The sequence below is a fragment of the Hetaerina americana genome, unplaced genomic scaffold, assembly GCF_022747635.1.
Source record: "Hetaerina americana unplaced genomic scaffold, ioHetAmer1.1.p SCAF_5, whole genome shotgun sequence".
Taxonomy (NCBI): domain Eukaryota; kingdom Metazoa; phylum Arthropoda; class Insecta; order Odonata; family Calopterygidae; genus Hetaerina; species Hetaerina americana.
In genome coordinates, this window is record NW_027287095.1 from 72,129,701 (window position 1) to 72,146,483 (window position 16,783).

The window sequence follows — 16,783 nt, forward strand, 5'->3', positions numbered from 1 at the left end:
AGTCATGAGTGAATTCGTGGAAATTATGGATATCCGTGTTGAAAGAGAACGTTGTTCGTAGTTTTTTTTTACTATTTTATTTAATTTTCAAATTTCAAATTTTAATTAAAACTCGTGAGGACGCTACTGTATAGCAAAACAAGCTATTCCACAAATAAAATTTCATTTTCAGTATGAATGGCATGCGTAGAAGGCTAATTGATAAATCTACCAAGGAAAATAAACAACCCGAAGGTTGGTTTGGTGGGTGTGAGTGTACTGCTCACCTGGGACTAAGTCCAACGGCGTGTTAAATTCACTCATCAGGGTAATAAGGGGTTCCTTTCCCTGCGCCGCCTGTGGTTTCCCGGTTAGATCGATACCCAAAAAAATCACACAGCTTGGGGTGAAATATAGGGTACCCCAAGGCGTCACCTGGATTAGAACCTGTGCCTCACAGCCCTGTGGTCTACCAATTGGACTACCACGCCCCCCAAATGGCTAAATCACATATGTTAAACTACGCAAATGTTGTTGCAACCCGCAAGCGGCCTATAGGGGAATAGTCATGCGTGCATATTTGTATTATTTCATATAATCATTTGAATGCGTTAGCTAATTACAAAAGCACTCGAGCATGTCCACATATACATGTTTACATATACGAGTACTCGTACATCATGCAATTATTGGTGTGTTTGACTCTAATTATTAAATTTTAGTCATTAAGTTGACATATTTGGGCACTTTGGTTTGATTCGGCCATCTCATTTTTGCAGTATTTTTATTCAGACCGTGTTAGTTCGACAATTTTAGTTTAAATTCGCCTGTACCAAGCCGTGAGGCGTGTGAAATTCCCGCATTCACTTATCTTAGAGAACGGAAGCCAGGTTCTTTTCCCGTATTCGGTCTTCCTATTCGGTTTCCTTGTGCGTTATGATACTTCAGAAATCACTCAGATTGAATTTGACTGGGGTTTTCCGCAGAGGCGTTACCTAGAATCAAACCTCGCATCCTCCGGATACTAGCATAAAGCTAAACTAGGTTACCATTCCGCCGTTTTCAGCTTTTAGAACAAGAAAAAACGACGAATGAGCATGAAAAAATAATAAATTCACTAAACAAAATCCTGCAGTTCGCGGACGGAACTCAGTTTTTAAATATGAAAATAATCGTCAAAGTTAAATTTTAACTTTTTTAAATAATCCTAACGCAACATTTAAAAGTTAATTTTAATCAGGAATATGCACGACTCTCTCACTTTTGCTGTATTCATCTTCACCTACATTAATCAGCTGTTGAAGTTCTCGCAAAGTGAAGGTCGTTGATAACAGGGAGTTAATGAAAAAATTTACATAATATGGAGCGTAGTATTATACAGACCAGAAACTTAGTCGTTGAGGCAAGAGGATAAGCGTAGGTTGGAGTATTATGAGATGTGGGGAGTTGGGGGGTGGAGAAGTAAATGGACGTAAAGGGAAACGAAAGAGGAAGTTATAGGGGAGGAGAGAAGCTTGTTGGGATATATTCAAGAAAGACAGGAAAAATGTGCATGGCGCTTTTTAATTTTCAATAAACTGTTGGAGACGAGTGATAACAGAGGGAAGATTGTTGGGTAATCGAGGAAGAGGATGAAAAATAATTGGCTTTTGGACGGAATGAAGTGAGGAAGGAAGTATTCGCAGTAAGAATGCATTACAGGGCAGGTTTTATAGTATTTATTCAGTGCCATTTCAAGTGGGGCGCAGAAACGTAGGGAGTGGATTCATCACAAATTTACTTTGATCGGTAGTCTAATAACAAGAACATCACCTGCTCGTGCCGTTCTGCGTCATGGGGACAGTCCGTAGACGTTTCCACCAACACACCACGCACCCACGGGTTCAGCAAGTGCGTCCAGTGCACAGCAATGAAATTCCTATTAAGCGAGAGCCCCCTCGGTCGGATCGTGATTGACTGCCCGTCGTAAAGAGAGTTCCCTTACGTCTTCGCTGCGTGGGACGTGAACGTTGCTTGCCCACTTATCTTCTCGCCAAGTAAAAAATGGCGAACTTCCACATCCGCCATGCGCCTTTTAAGTGCTTTTTTTTCACAATACCGCCTCCTCTTCCATAGCGCTGGCCTTCTTGGCTTGCTTTTCCAGTTAGTCACCCTTTCGTTTTCCAGCCGGGGATACTTCTTTTCGAGACCCGTGCGATCCTATCTTTTTGCGCGTGTCCCTTATCCGCAATTGAGCTTCGCAAATGAATATAAGGTAAACTATTTCTCGCATAGTAGTAAGTACGCCCCTTGGGTTAAACGATTCGGAGACGGACTTCGTCGTTGGAAACCAGACGACTCTCTTTGGTAGAATCCGTGTTTTCTCGGGGTGTGCTCCACCGTAATTCTGTCGGGATATTTCTGACGTGGACCGTCCATGAGTGCGACTTCCGGGCGCGAGATTCTGGGTCCGTGAGCATCAAGGGTTTCCCCATTCGCCTCCACTCCTTCCCTCGAGATGGCTCTCCGCCGATTGGTGGCGATGGTGATCTTCTGGTCCGAGTTCTGGTGGGCCTTGTCGGAGGCGCCGCATCCCTGTTTCGCTTCCGAGGCGGTCCCCATCAACGAGCGGCGGTTCTTTACCTTCGCGCCGGCCAACGTGCGCTCCGACCCAGCGGTCGACTGTGTCTTCGTGTTCGGCAGCCCGCCCGGCTCGCTCCTGCGGCTGGGCCTCTACGACTTGAGGACCAAGGGGCCCCAGGTGTTCCTCAGCCAAGATAGCGCCCGGCTTTGCGGGAGAGATGTGATCAGGGTGTACGATGTCGGTCCTCAGGGTCTTCAGTTGAGGGCCGCGTAGGTTATCTTCTATTTCAAGGGGGTAAACAGTGTACTCGGTCTCTGTTCGCGGGGCATGTTTTCCACATCAAGGATCACAGTTTACATCAGTGCCTTCTTGATTGTCCAATTCCGTTTCGAGAGCCACCATGTTATTCTTCTAAACCCGGAGGACCACTTCCTTATCCACTTGTTCAAACGTGTTTTCCAACTGTTATCTACGTTTATGGAAAATTGTGCAGGGTATTTGGCCCACCGTATTTTCAAGCTTTAAAATGTACTGAATACATAGGCACTGTAAGTTCATGTGATGAATTTTTGAAGTCGGAAACTTTTCAGACCGCCCAACTATATTCATTGTATAATATATTTGATTAATGTTTCTTTATCGATTAAAAGCGCGCTCCGAAGCCTTTATGTAGCTTCTATCGACTGTTTTTCATAGGGAATGTCGTAAGAATCTTGACACCGACTAACGTGGGCCTTTTTTCCTGGATCTCCCCCGATTTAGATACTGCGGGCTCTTGCGCCGAGGGAAAATGCTCTCCATGTCGTCCAACATGGCCGTCGTGACGTACACATCCGACAACAATGACCCCAGCAATGCGTTCAATTTGGGGGTGGACGCCGTCTTAAGTGAAACCACACAGAGGGCCACCGCGGCACCTTGCCGGGACTCATACTCCCCGACTGCCGGGTCAACCCCGGTCGTGGCTTCCCCCGCGGCGACGGTCGATGGTGGCGGCGGTGGCGACCTCGAAGTCCTGGTGACCGAGAATCCGTCCCTCGAGGACCAATACGGCGACTGGGGGGTTGCCAGCGGGGACTCGGAGTCCGGGGAGCAGGGCGAGCCGTGGTACCTCGACAACGGCGCCGTCATCCCGGTGACTTCAACGGTCGGCGTCAGCGGTACGACGCCGACGCCCGCAGACGGCGGAGTTCGGGGTGGGGAGGTAGACAGGGGCGATGGGAGGGCAGGAGTTGAGCCGGAAGAGGAGTCGACGGTGGTCCCACCCGGGGGCTGGGCGGGGCCGGAGGTAGAAGGGCTGGAGGGGGAAGAGACCAAGAAAGTGGTGGCCGTGTACTCGAACGGAACTGGTGACGAGGACGAAGATGCATTGGCCTTCTATTATTATCTGTAGTTATACTTTATGTGTTTTTACTTATGGAAGCGCGGATTAAGTCAGGGGAGGCGTAAACAAATTAGAAAAGACATTCGAAAAGAAGTTTTAAAATTTTATTATGATATTCTCATTCCTATGCAATTGGTAGGATTGATAGATATCTATTTCGATTGCGCTCATTTCTATAATGTATACTAATTACAGCTAAACTTTTGTGACAAAAGTTGTTATCATCACCTCTCCTATTTATTTATAATTGCATACGTTAATGTATTTATAGCACATTTCTTTAAAATATATAGAAATTAAAAAGTTTTCCGTTTTCATTATTATGCATGTACTGTAAAACAGATTATTTTTTCGAAACTACTTTTGTGAATGAAATATTTTATTCTAGATGGGAACGTAAATGAGAAAATTATGCTTGCGTCGTGTGTTGAATCCTCCTTTGCCTTAATCATTATTTCTCGCGTCCTTCGAATCTCCTTCTCCAATGGCTGTCGCCACTTCTTTCAATCAGAAACTACTTGTTCTTGAAATCGAGTCACAGCTTCGTGATCTCTCCTATATCGAAACTTACCTTGATTTTGAGGAATGTTTGAATGTTCAAGGAATACTCATGAATTGATTTCAAAAGAGTTTGAAATAATTCGAAAGTTTTTCCGTCGGAAACGTTGCATCATACAATACACTTTAGCTTCACCCTTTCCGTGGTGACAGAATGTAATATGTGTGTCACCAATTACTGGATAACTGTTTTCAAACGTTATCTCAAATTAATTTGGTAGCGAAATTTCCAAATTGTCACCAATGGAAGGGTGTCGATGAAATCTAATTCCACTCATAAGGTGAGTATATCAAGTATTGTATGCAACAAATCTTTTAATATTTTAGGGAGATATAAACATGATGTCATGAACAAATTGAGTAGTTTTAGGCGTGATGTGGTGGAATTTGATCATGATAAAGAAAATATAGTAACAATTTTCCACTAAATAAGTTTAATTGTACGACCGGGTTTCGATGTATTACATCATCTTCAGACCTGACGATGATGTAATACATTGAAACCCGGTCGTACAATTAAACTTATCCAGTAGAAAATTGTTGCTATCTTTTCTTAATTATGATGTTCATGGTTTGGGAATTTGGTTTAAAATACCTAGAAATGGGAAAGATAAATACATTTAGAAAATTTTTAATTAACGTAATGAAATTATCGATCAATTTTTGTCATTAATGTATCGAAAAAATCCTTATTTTAAGTGATTTAAACTGATCAGGAGAGGAATTAATCGATTTTAATGATAAAACATGTTCATCGTAAAAATTTAGTGCTTTCAGTTTAATTCATTACAGAATTGACAAACATGTACCTACTGATTAGTCTTCGAGGTTTTAATATTATTAAAAATACCAACCACAACCATCCCGTCCCATAACCGTCAAAAAAATTCTCATTCCTTTACCCATTCAGTGAGTTCATGTGTTATTTAATATATAATAGTTTTATTAAAACTATTATATATTAAAAAACTATATATATTAAATATATTAATCTGCCATTTAATATATAATAGTTTTATTAAAACTATTATATATTAAATGGCAGATAAACTCACTGACTGAGTAAGCGGATGGGTGGGGATAATTTTTAATTGTTGTGGGATTTTCCCTATTCACCCGCATCGATAAACGAGTGTATCAAGCTAAATAACGGTCCTCAAAGGATCACTTGGTTTACCATTACTTTATATTGCAGAATTATAGCACCAAAGTGGTAAAATTAATAATCCAGATTTTGCTATATAATTGTGATATAAGTAAGTTCTGTCGCGTTGGACGTGGTTTATTCCAACTTACCAGTTTTATCCGACCATTCATTACGGCCCATCCGTACGGCCCAGTCATCTCTTCATGAACGTGATTCTAGGAAAAAATAAATAAAACCTCTAGCCGTCAATGGACTATCACTATGCTTATTTTTATTCCATACATGTGCACGATCGTGCCATCAGTTCCCAACAGGGATAATGAGAAAATTATTGTTTTCGTATCACGCAGTAGTGCGACCCGATTGGTTGACGTATGGTTTGAGTTATCAAAGTGCTCGATGCTATCTCTGCTGCTATTGTGATAATTTTCAATTGATAAAGGCTGAATTCTTCGTTACTAACTTCTTTCTATCGTTATTATTTCGAAGTTCTTCATTTTAAATATTCTTTAATGAATACCAATTACTGGTGGCAACTTTTGTTCCGTACGGAAACAAATTATTTCATTTATCGTTTAGTTTTCAGGCAAAATCGTGTTTAAATTTAATTATATCTGCTGTGCTATTCCTATGGAAAATGTCCCGTTCACAGCGATGTGGCGGAAGATGAACAGATAACGCGTCATCTGAGCTAGCCTTCGACTTTTTGAATGTCCTAGGCATCAATCTTAGTTAACTCTGTATCACATTATTGAAACTGTTTACAGTTAAAAAAACTGATTTTACCAGATCTCTGATAATTCACAGACTTCGAAATTAATGAAATTTGCAGTATTTTTAACGTCACAAGGTCCACCACACTTTCTAGTCCTCTCGCAAGTAAATATGAAATAGATAGATAGATAGTGGTCTTTATTTGGGCGAAATTGAGACCAAATGGTCCCTTCTTCATGAGTGCATCCAACCTAATATAAGCGTTTAAGAATAAACTAAAAAAAATGTTCTTTATTTGAGAAAGCGGTGGAAATGTTGATTTGATAATTTGTACGGAGCCAAAATTTTCGCTTCCGTATAGTATCATTTTATTTTAGATTAAATCCTTTTTTTTAATTCGGTTGTATTCAGTCCTTTTTCAAATCAAAAGGTAGACGTCTGTACAGAACCTTGTTTTTATCATTTCCATGTGTACAATCGATCTTAGGTTTTGATGAACTCTCTTCCCCTTCCGCAAAGCAGCGGGAAGTGATTGACAGCCCATTATGTTATGTGAACGTAGTTAGAACCTTTTGACCTACATTTGCAAAAAGGGTAAGAATCCCTATCATGAAAGTTAACATTCGATTTTAGACAGGTTTAATTTAAAAGAGGATGTAATGGAGAATCCGTGAGATTGCGATATGAAATATTGACTATTAAGCTCAAAGCTACTGAAAGAAAGCCGTTGAGATGCCAGCGTTAATATAAGAGCAGGAAGGATGACATTTGCCAAGGATTTAGATTTATAACATTCGAAGGCTTTTCGTGGATTTCAGTTGCGTGAGTTCTTTCAATGGTTGGATACTTAGTAATAAATGATCTGCGGTATTTTTCGTTTTATCGAGGATTTCTCAGTATGAATAAAATAAGTTATTTTGCAATCTGCGAGCACAGTGGTAGATATCGATAGCGAGTATCATAACAAAAAGAATTAGGCGTTAAATGCTCCCTGCAGTCAAATGTACAGCTTAAAATCGACAATGAGTAAAATATTTAATTGACCCTGAGATTTAGGTTTGCAGGTTCGTTGATTCTAAACTGCAAAATTTATAAATATATTAGTAGTTACTTTTTCGTTCCTTCTGCGTGTGTGTGTATGTTTATGTATGTGTGTGTGTGTGTATATATATATATATATATATATATACATATATATATATATATATATATATATATATATATATATATATATATATATACTTTTTTCTTTTCGATGTGCAAATCTGTGCTAAATGAATTTATGCCTGTCGATATGTATTTATGTGTACATATGAATGTAACTATAAGTTTAATGCCTAATATAATATGTATACGACGATGGGATAAATGGAAGAAGGGACCATTTGGTCTGAATTCCGCCCAAATAAAGACCTCTATCTATCTATCAATCTATATTACGAGGATAATTGTCATTGTGATATAGTTATTGGATTCTCATCACGTGTCACCAAAGTGACCAAAGTGAAAGTTTAGGCAATAATTTTGGCGAATTGTATTGGCTTTGAAAGTTCGTCAACTTCTGAAACTGTATTTATTATACTATAGCTAGGAATTCATTTAGTACATCTCGTCGTCCCTTGTAAACTTATGAACCAGCACCAGGTAAGAAATAGGCCCTGATGAAATCCACGTTTTGGCAAAAATAATGTTAGTTGAAAATACTTTTTTCAAAAGTCAAATTTCTTTCCTCCTTTTTTAGAGTTAGGATGCCGAACCTGGGAGAGATGTAGTTGATTGTTGAGGATGATACTTTGTGGAATCCTATGTTGAAGATGTCACCTACGATACAGTGTAGTAAAACATATCGTCGTCGAAAGATCTCTTTATGACGGTGAATCACTTTAGTATAAACACTAAAATTTCTAAGTTTTTCCATCATTTTTTGGGCTCTGAAAATGGAGATATATTGCTTTATATCTATCATTACTGCAGCCGAATACAGCACAACACATAATCTAAAAATGAATATTTCATATACATTTTTAATCGCTCCACTCGATCAAAGCAAATGATGGCACAAAATTATATTTAGTAATAAGGCAATCATGTATACTTACCAATGAATCACACACGTTACCAATGGCACCAGATAATTTCGTTTTAATCTAACACAAATTCCGATGCAAATCAAATACTTAGGAGACAATTTGGTGGCCGAATCCGTTAGTTCAATAATGCGACGCCGCGGTGACCCTAGCGTCCGCTCAGTGACCTTCTATGGATCCGTCACAGAGACGATGCTGTAGCATAGCAATGCTCCCAACGCCACCTCAACGGCATCATCCGAGCGTTGACGTTCTATTGTGTCAATAAAATCACTGCGAATGGAATAATTCCCGAGAAACTCGAAATAGAAAATAGAATTGGATGTTAACGTAAAAGTTTAATCTTAGTTGATAAATAAACCACAACATTCGTAAATGTAGATCATTACTACACCCTTCTCACTTTGGGATCATTTTTGTTGGGAAACAAAGAGAAAGCAGCATTTAAAAAAATTGTTTTCGACTTACCTTTGGCGAAAATATCGGGTGATGTTATCCGTCAGCTTACCTACCTTGTATGGCCAGTTGAACAAATAATACTTAAAGTTCTCTAGTTACATCCGACATATATTTCAATAAAATAGCACTGCTCAACTGCCAATCTCAAGCAGTTAAGGCAATACCCAAGTCTTATAAAAAATGGGAAACACGCTTTTCGAGGAGAGTTTCCATGTAATGACTAATAATTTAAAGTTACAGTCCTCTGGATTGATTTTTCAACAGATTTTTTCCAAATATATTTATTGAAAGTATTCCTTTCTGCGTGTTCGTGAGGTTTTCATTTGACTTTGTTGTATGTGCGACAGAAATGTTCGTTTTAGTCGAGTCTGTGATTGACAGATTTTTGAGCTCATTAATATTTTCCAAAATTTTAACCGTTCAGAAATCGATTGCATTTGGTCTTCCGAAACAAGCGGAAGAAAAAAAAATACTGGTGAGAATTTAACTGTACACTTGATGTGAGTATTGTGTTAAAATAATTAGTGCTAATATGGGCATTCATAAAAGAATAGTAAGGCAAAATACCAACGGTTCACGACTGTTGCATGGGCGTGTTAATGTGCGCAGTCCGGCAATGTCCGCGCTAATCTACGCTTGAAACTTTCTTTATATCGAATTCAATGCCAAAAACCTTTCGTCTCTAGAAGAATACCACCTCTATATGCGTTCTACGTGTTTACAACCATTATTCATCGATTAAATCTACTAATCACATCCGTGTCGTCTTTCAGGAGGACCATTCGTTTTCATATTCGGATAACATAGCAACACGAAATTGGACTCTTTAACGATTGACTAATCAGCACGAGACCGAACATTTGTGCGTCATTTCTCCGCTAAATATCACAAAATATTGTGCGAGGACAGTCAACAAAAACTCAAGCGTTATCTTAGCCGCATAACATACATGTAGGTGTGACTTCAAAAGATTTTCTTGCGAACACCGCAACATCCTCTTTGTGATATCAAGGCGTGGTGGACGGTGACGTTTTCTGCTAGAGCTGCCCACCCCACGCAGCGATTATCTTTTCAGAGTAAACTGAAATGATCCATCACACGACCCTTTTACTCCGTTGAGTGACGTCCACCCAACTGCTATCTGTCTCCAGAAGTTGACCTTGACATTGTAATCACGGGAACTCTCGGGGAGGATGAACGAACGTAGAAAGCATTACGAACAGTCTTCAAAACCCAAGAATATGTGCGGCATTGTTTTCGAATTAGAAGAACCGCTACACGAATGCAGAATGTAAATCAGCAGGGTGCCCGTAAGAAAACGTGAGTTGGTTTGTGGGAAGGGTGTCTGGTTATTGACCGTAGGGTCACGGGTTTCAATTGAGTGATGGCTCGGGACATCCCCAACGATTTCCAAGCTGATTGTCTGCCCACTAGAACTTTTTGAGATTCCGCAATGGCATAGATAAAGGAATTAACCCCCTAACCCTGTGCATGTGAAATGGACGCACTGTCGCCGGGTCTGCAGTTATATATTAAACCGACCTTTGAATGGAAGATGTCCCCCGTGGGAAGAAGGGAAAGGAAAGGATAATCTGAATCATCTGAAGAATGAATGGTAGTTTAGCATTAAAAATAAAAGTTATATCATCGCTATTAGTGGTTATTATTATAGGATGCGTTTGCACTAATACTATTCACGACGTTTGAGGTTGGTTGGAGCCATGGTGTAACTAGTGACGAAGCATAAACACTTATACAAGCACTTACACGTGCGCATTTCTCCTCGTTACGGATTTATACTCATAAATAATTAACAAGTATTTTTGTTAAGACAGAAGTACTCTGTTAACTTCTGGTTTTGATTTGTCATAAAATTGCAAAAAATGTTCTTAAAGCCGATGTTCTTTGACGCTTTCAGTGAATACATGCTTATACCAGGTCTGAGTCTTGGATATCCTGGCGCTCAGAAAGTAATAAGGTAGAAAGTAATAAAATTTGTTCGCCGCTCTCTACATTTTGCAACATTCATGTGCAATGGTGACTACAATTACAGTCGTTGTTTTTATAGCGACCGACAGCTAAGATCATTTACGACATTAGGGATGGATGGGGAGAAACCCGGCGTCGGCATTAGCATACTCTTCTCGAAAGGCGCCAAGGGGCCCGCAGTTTGACGTCCTATCCGACCGACGTCGTACTCACTCTTAAGTGCTCTCCACAGAGCACCTCAAATAGGGATCAGCTCTGAATAATATTTGTTATATCCAGGATTTGAACCCGGGACCTCTTGGTGGGAAGCCTGTACGTTAGCACCATTCCGATCCCCCTGCAATTACATTAAATAGAAAATGTTATTTAATTGGTATTCACGTTACGACTGGTGGGGTGATGTAAAGTTGTTGATTTAACAATTAAGTGAGTGTATAGTAAAATAGGAGTTAGTTGTGTTGAAAATAACAGAAAAATAGTTATCATCATGCGTAAAGTTTCGGGTTTATCAGTTTGGTTTAACGATTTGGTATTCATTAGCCATATTTATTCCTTTTCTTCGGTTGTTTTTGGGGGTCCGGTTGGTGCAATAGCTAGTGTACTGGTGTCTCAACCCAATGGCCCGTCGGGTTGGAATTCCGACGGTGACACAATTTTTCAGAGGCATCCTGATCCCTACTTGGATGTCGAGTGGAGTGAATCACGTCGTCCCAAGGTTGAGCCGTTCAATTTTCTACTCCTCGGCATCTTTCGTTAAGAATAGTCTAATGCCGACGTCGGGTTTCTCACCACCCTTCTTCAATTCCCTGAACATTCTTCCCGTGACAAATGACTCACCTATACCTAATGGCGCAAATTACAGGCTATTGATCGCCTCCCCTTATAACTATGGCCACTATTCGGTTGTTCTTGAGATGAGTTTGCTCACTTTATGTTGAGGTTTCTCAGGGTTTCGCCATAAGGAAACATTGGCCAAAGCCAAATGAATTCTTTCCACTGATTAGTGCCCCAGCCTTTGCACCGCACGCGTACATGTATGATTCTATCTACTTCAGTACATTCTCCATTCTTGATTCCTCAAATGAAAATGTATGTTAGAAAATACAAAATGAAAGAATGAAATTGATTGAGTGCATCAGTTTGGTTTGTTTCAGATGTACATAGAAGATAAAATAATGAAGCCCATCAATTTATATTTCCTTACCTGACATGAAACTTGTTGGCTAATTATTTGTAATGAAGGATTTTATACATAAATTGTCAATGTTCACGTGTCTTAGTACCCCAAGCTTGTAATCACAGTCTATTCAAAATTTTGGTGTTGGTTTAGTATATATCGTTATGTCTAGTAAAGTGAACTATACAGAGGAATAGAATGGGTTTATAATTTAATTTATTAAAATGTTTGGTGAAATTATCATTGACTTGTGGTGACTCTCAAAGTTCCAGATATGACTTCATAAGTATGAAAAATCACTTAAATTAACTGTGTGAATGTGACAGTCCAAGGAAAGAACTTTGTACTTACGTGGACATCGGATACAATATTTATTGTCCTCTTTGCTTGAATGAAACCAGCCTGTCTGGTTTCAGGGTTAATAGCAGATCTTTCCGAGTGCTACATGGTCCACTCGGTAAAATATCGCTTTTCTCTTTCGGACAAATATCGGAAGTGGAGTGAATAAGACACTTTATAATGGATATCATGAAGTCTGGTTGAATAGTCACGTTCAATCCAATGTACAATGCTGGAAAAGGAGTACAACTTGATTACATCTGATTTTGTTACTGAAATTAGTTTAACTTAATTCTCAATTCACTGTATACCCCGTTTACTATGATCTTAGTTAACGAAGGAAACGCCTTCCTACGCCAGCGAAAACGCATTTAGCCCTCAGTACTTCTGCAGCAATAAAAGATGCAATTCAAAGTAAGTACTGAATACGTGTCAACTGTGTCTTAAATCCTGTTCGTCTTCATTCTCAATTACAACACTCACATACCATATGTATTTAACATGTAAAACGTATGAATGACAAATTCTACATTACATAAATTAAATATTAAATAAAAGTCACCATTTGTATTCAATTGTTCTGGCTCAACTTTGTGGAAGTTGATGTTCATTAAATGAAGAACACAATGTACGTTTCCACCGTTCAATAAAGAACAATAGAAAAATAAATTGTATTCTTCGTTTAATAAAAAGTCACCATTATTGTTAACTCGTGGGAAAAATTAACGATCTTTCATTGTCACTTTTTTGAGAAGTGGTTGTCCTCAAAGTTAAGTCGTCTTGCGAAACCATGTTCGAAATTACTCCGTCTTGCAAAATATAGCCCCGCCTGGCAAGGTAATAGGGTGCTGATCGAACGTATGCCCCAGTCGTTTCTACTGCATCGTTACCCATTGTGATACTCTGGCTTGAATGATCTGTCATCTGCGTCTGTCCCGTGGTTATGCCGGTACTAGTTTCCCATTCTCCCATGCCCCAGTCTACCTCCACTTGCGTTGTACCCGGCTTCCAACCATTTTCATCGTCAGTCGTATAAACCTCCTGTCCTGTCCCATGCCTGGCAGTGATTAATTCCGGAAGGAGTCGTGTTGTCTCACCTTCTGCGAGTTTGTCAAGAGAATTGGGGTGTTTCTTTATCGTTGAGGTGGACCCCTAACCGTTTTATCTCAGGTTTTGTCTCTTCAGATGCAGTCGTGGGTAAAATTAAGGTCGTCTCAGATGTCTCAATCGCAAGCGCCGTGGCTACAGTGGCTGCAATACCTTCCGCTGAAGACGTCGTGGCTGTCGGAATGTTTGAGTCGATCAGCTGGGTTTTAAACAATGTGGATGCCATTTCTGTCACACCGGTCGACGGCGTTGAAGGTTCCAACGAAGATATAGGCGTAATTTCATCCGATAACGCTGTTGGGGATGACGTTGATATCCTTACTGTCTCAGATGCAGTAACAATTGATGGCATTGAAGATTCCTCCTTCCAAATCGCCCTCCGCGAAATTCTATCCACCCGAGGCATTGGAGACCCTGGGGATGATTCTTCTGTCGCCGATGCGGCATCTTTTGAAGACTTTCTCCCGGTCAGTGACGTTGCAGCCAATGGCAAAGGTCCTTTGACTGGCTTTGCTTTAAGTGTTGATGTTTCGACGGGCATTGGATTGATTAATGTCCTGCCCGTTACCGGATAAGAAAGATAAGTTGGCAAGAATAATCTTTCGTCAAAATCTGCTTCGAGGTCATCCTCGTGGTCGTATTGGTTAGCGCTTTCGGGAGGTGCCAGAATATTCGTCCCATTTACTTCCTTCTCCTGAGATCCTACATTCTCTTCCTCGTCTCCTGGCGTCATTTGATTCGTTGTAGTTTGTTCTTCTTGACTAGTAAATGGAGGCGGAATACCAGGTGTGGAAATGTCTTGCAGAGAACTATTCATCATTTCTTCAACTTCTACCGGCGGAAATGGGATGGTTGACATGTATTCATATCCTTGGGTGGTAGTTTCCACATTTTCCGATTGATTCAACACCGCTGGGGGATTGTTCATTTGGTCTCCTAAATCTATCGGCGGCATCATCGTGGTCCCTGAGTTTTCCAACGAAACCGGTTCACTGACGGACTCGTTGAACATTTCTTCGAAATCTGATGTGTTTAGTGCCATGTTATTAACCTCTTTCATCAATGATGTTGTGCTCTCCGAATTAACGGACTCCGGCAATGAAATATTGCCCTTTTGGTCGTTTGATGGTTTTTCGGTGTCGCCAAAAATCGGATTTTCCGAAGGAAAAAACATGGGTGGTTGAGTGGAGAAGTCGCCTTCAACACCCATGGGTCTTAAAGAGCTGGGTAGGAATTCGTCCTCATCGGGTCCGTTCAATGATCCGGATTGATTTGATGGATGTAGAGAATTGTTAATTCGGTCGCCTAAATCTTCCAGCAGAGTCATAGTTGTAATATTTTCGTAACCGGTGGTGTGTTGGCCCCCTGGCGAAGTCGTCTCGGCGTCAGAATTGTTCGAATTTTCATCGAATATGGACGTGTTTGAAGCTATGTTTTCCTGTCCCTCCGCGAATGATGTCGAGCTTCCTAATCCCACAGATCCCGGTAGTGAATTATTTTTGTTTGTCAAGGTTTCAGTAAGTGCCATCATAATGTTGCCCACTGGCTTTTCTATGCCGCTAGATATTGAATTTTCCGAAGAAATCAGCAAGGATGGGAGACTGTCGGAGTCTCCATCGTTGTACGTCGGCTCAAAAGGGTCGAGTAACATATCATCTTCCGTAGGCTTGAAAATAGATTCTACGTTTCCAAAATTGGTTTCCGAGGCATTGATGGCTTGAGGGTCCACTTCCGGAGAGATTTCTGTCATCTCCCATGCGGGAAGACTTAGTGGTGCGTCTTCGTCCCCTTCTATTAATGGAGTTGAGATTTCAGGGTCAACTGATTCTGGCAGCGAAATGTTACTCTTCTCTGTGGACCCGATCGGAATCTCTGTGGGTTTTTCTGTGCCATTAAGCATTGGATTTTCCGCAGGAATGAATAAGGGTGGTTGTTGGTCGTAATCTTCTTCGGCATCTCTGGTTGGCATGGGCTCCGTTGAGGTTTTGCCCTCCATGAATTCGGTACTCCCACTTTCTGTTTCCATTGTGCTGGTAGTTTGGAAGTCCTCCATAGGTATCTCTGTCGTCTGATTCAGCCCTTGCTCAGGGAGTGTGGACCCTGCTGAATCTGGAGTATCCGTTGTGTTGGCAGTCTCTGGTGGAGCGGCAGACGTGGCAGGAAGACCGCTTGTGGTGGAATCGTTGGCCGTTCCTGAGACCAGGTCCGTCGGCTTGGTGGGATTAATGAGTTGCGCCGAGGATACTTCATGAAGGGAATCAGTAATGGATACGGTGATCACGAAGCTCCCCTTACGTACCAAGCCAAGGTCGACGGTCACTAGACCTATGTTTTTTGTGGTGTGCATGACTGCGCTCATCCTCTCCATTCCACAGGCCCTGAAAAATATATGTTTAGCTGTTATGGAGTCAATAAAAATGCTGGTAAAATTTTCTATAAATTCTTTTGTTGCATTTCCATGGTTTTGATATGTAAAATTATGTGAAAAGCATGGAAGGGAAAAAAGAATGTAAATCGCATTTTACCTAGTATTTTGATTGGCTCTTAAAAGGATTAATTGCAAAGTTAATCAAGTTATTGCAGAACATTTTTTCGATTACTTCTATAATTTAATCCCAGATAAGTGAAGCATGCTTTATGGCGTAATTTAAGCTCCTTGTAGCTGCACATTTTGCGCTTTAGCGTTTCCTGTCATTATTTTTCAAAGGATTTATACCAAAAAAAAGTTCCCAAGCTTACACAAATGAGAATACTACCTTGATCAAAAAGTTCCCGGAATAACCACCGTGTGGCGCTCCCATCGTTCCGATTTGAGTTCTGTTTTTTTGTTAAATTGGTACATCTGTTGTTGATATTCCCTTTAAATCTTAGTGTCATAACTTGACATTTGCAAAAGTTACGTAGCCAAGAGTACATCTATCTCTGTGTGTGTTGGCGATTTTTTACAATTTCAGAAATGGATTTAAATTTGCAACAACGAACTTGTATTAAATTTTGCGTAAAAAACGGATTTAGTGGCGCACGGACGTTGGAAATGTTGGAAAAGTGTTTCGGCAACGATTCTCTAAAAAAAACGGTCGTTTACCAGTGGCACGAGCGGTTCAGAAGTGGTCGTGAGTCAATCGAAGATGATGAACGCAGTGGCAGACTATCGACATCGAAAGTCGGTGAAAAAATTGATAAAGTAAAAGAAATGTTGGTCAATAACCGCAAATTAACCATCAGAGAAATAGCGGAGGACTTGAACATTGCCTATGGATCCGCCCAAGACATTGTGGTT

At 40.5% G+C, this 16,783-nt stretch overlaps 3 protein-coding genes across 3 annotated transcripts in view; 2 read left to right on the forward strand and 1 right to left on the reverse strand.

Moving 5' to 3' along the window:
- AP-1-2beta (adaptor protein complex 1/2, beta subunit) overlaps positions 1-16,783 on the forward strand; it is a 103,899-nt gene that overhangs the window by 9,736 nt on the left and 77,380 nt on the right. The window lies entirely within an intron of this gene.
- LOC139694240 (uncharacterized) lies at positions 1,971-4,192 on the forward strand. Its single transcript, XM_071592686.1, has 2 exons — positions 1,971-2,811; positions 3,305-4,192. The coding sequence occupies exons 1-2, from the start codon at positions 2,477-2,479 to the stop codon at positions 3,933-3,935; spliced, it is 966 nt and encodes a 321-aa protein (XP_071448787.1). The 5' UTR covers positions 1,971-2,476; the 3' UTR covers positions 3,936-4,192.
- LOC139694104 (mucin-17-like) lies at positions 13,508-15,850 on the reverse strand. Its single transcript, XM_071592532.1, has one exon. It carries the CDS (start codon positions 15,848-15,850, stop codon positions 13,508-13,510), a length of 2,343 nt encoding a protein of 780 aa, XP_071448633.1.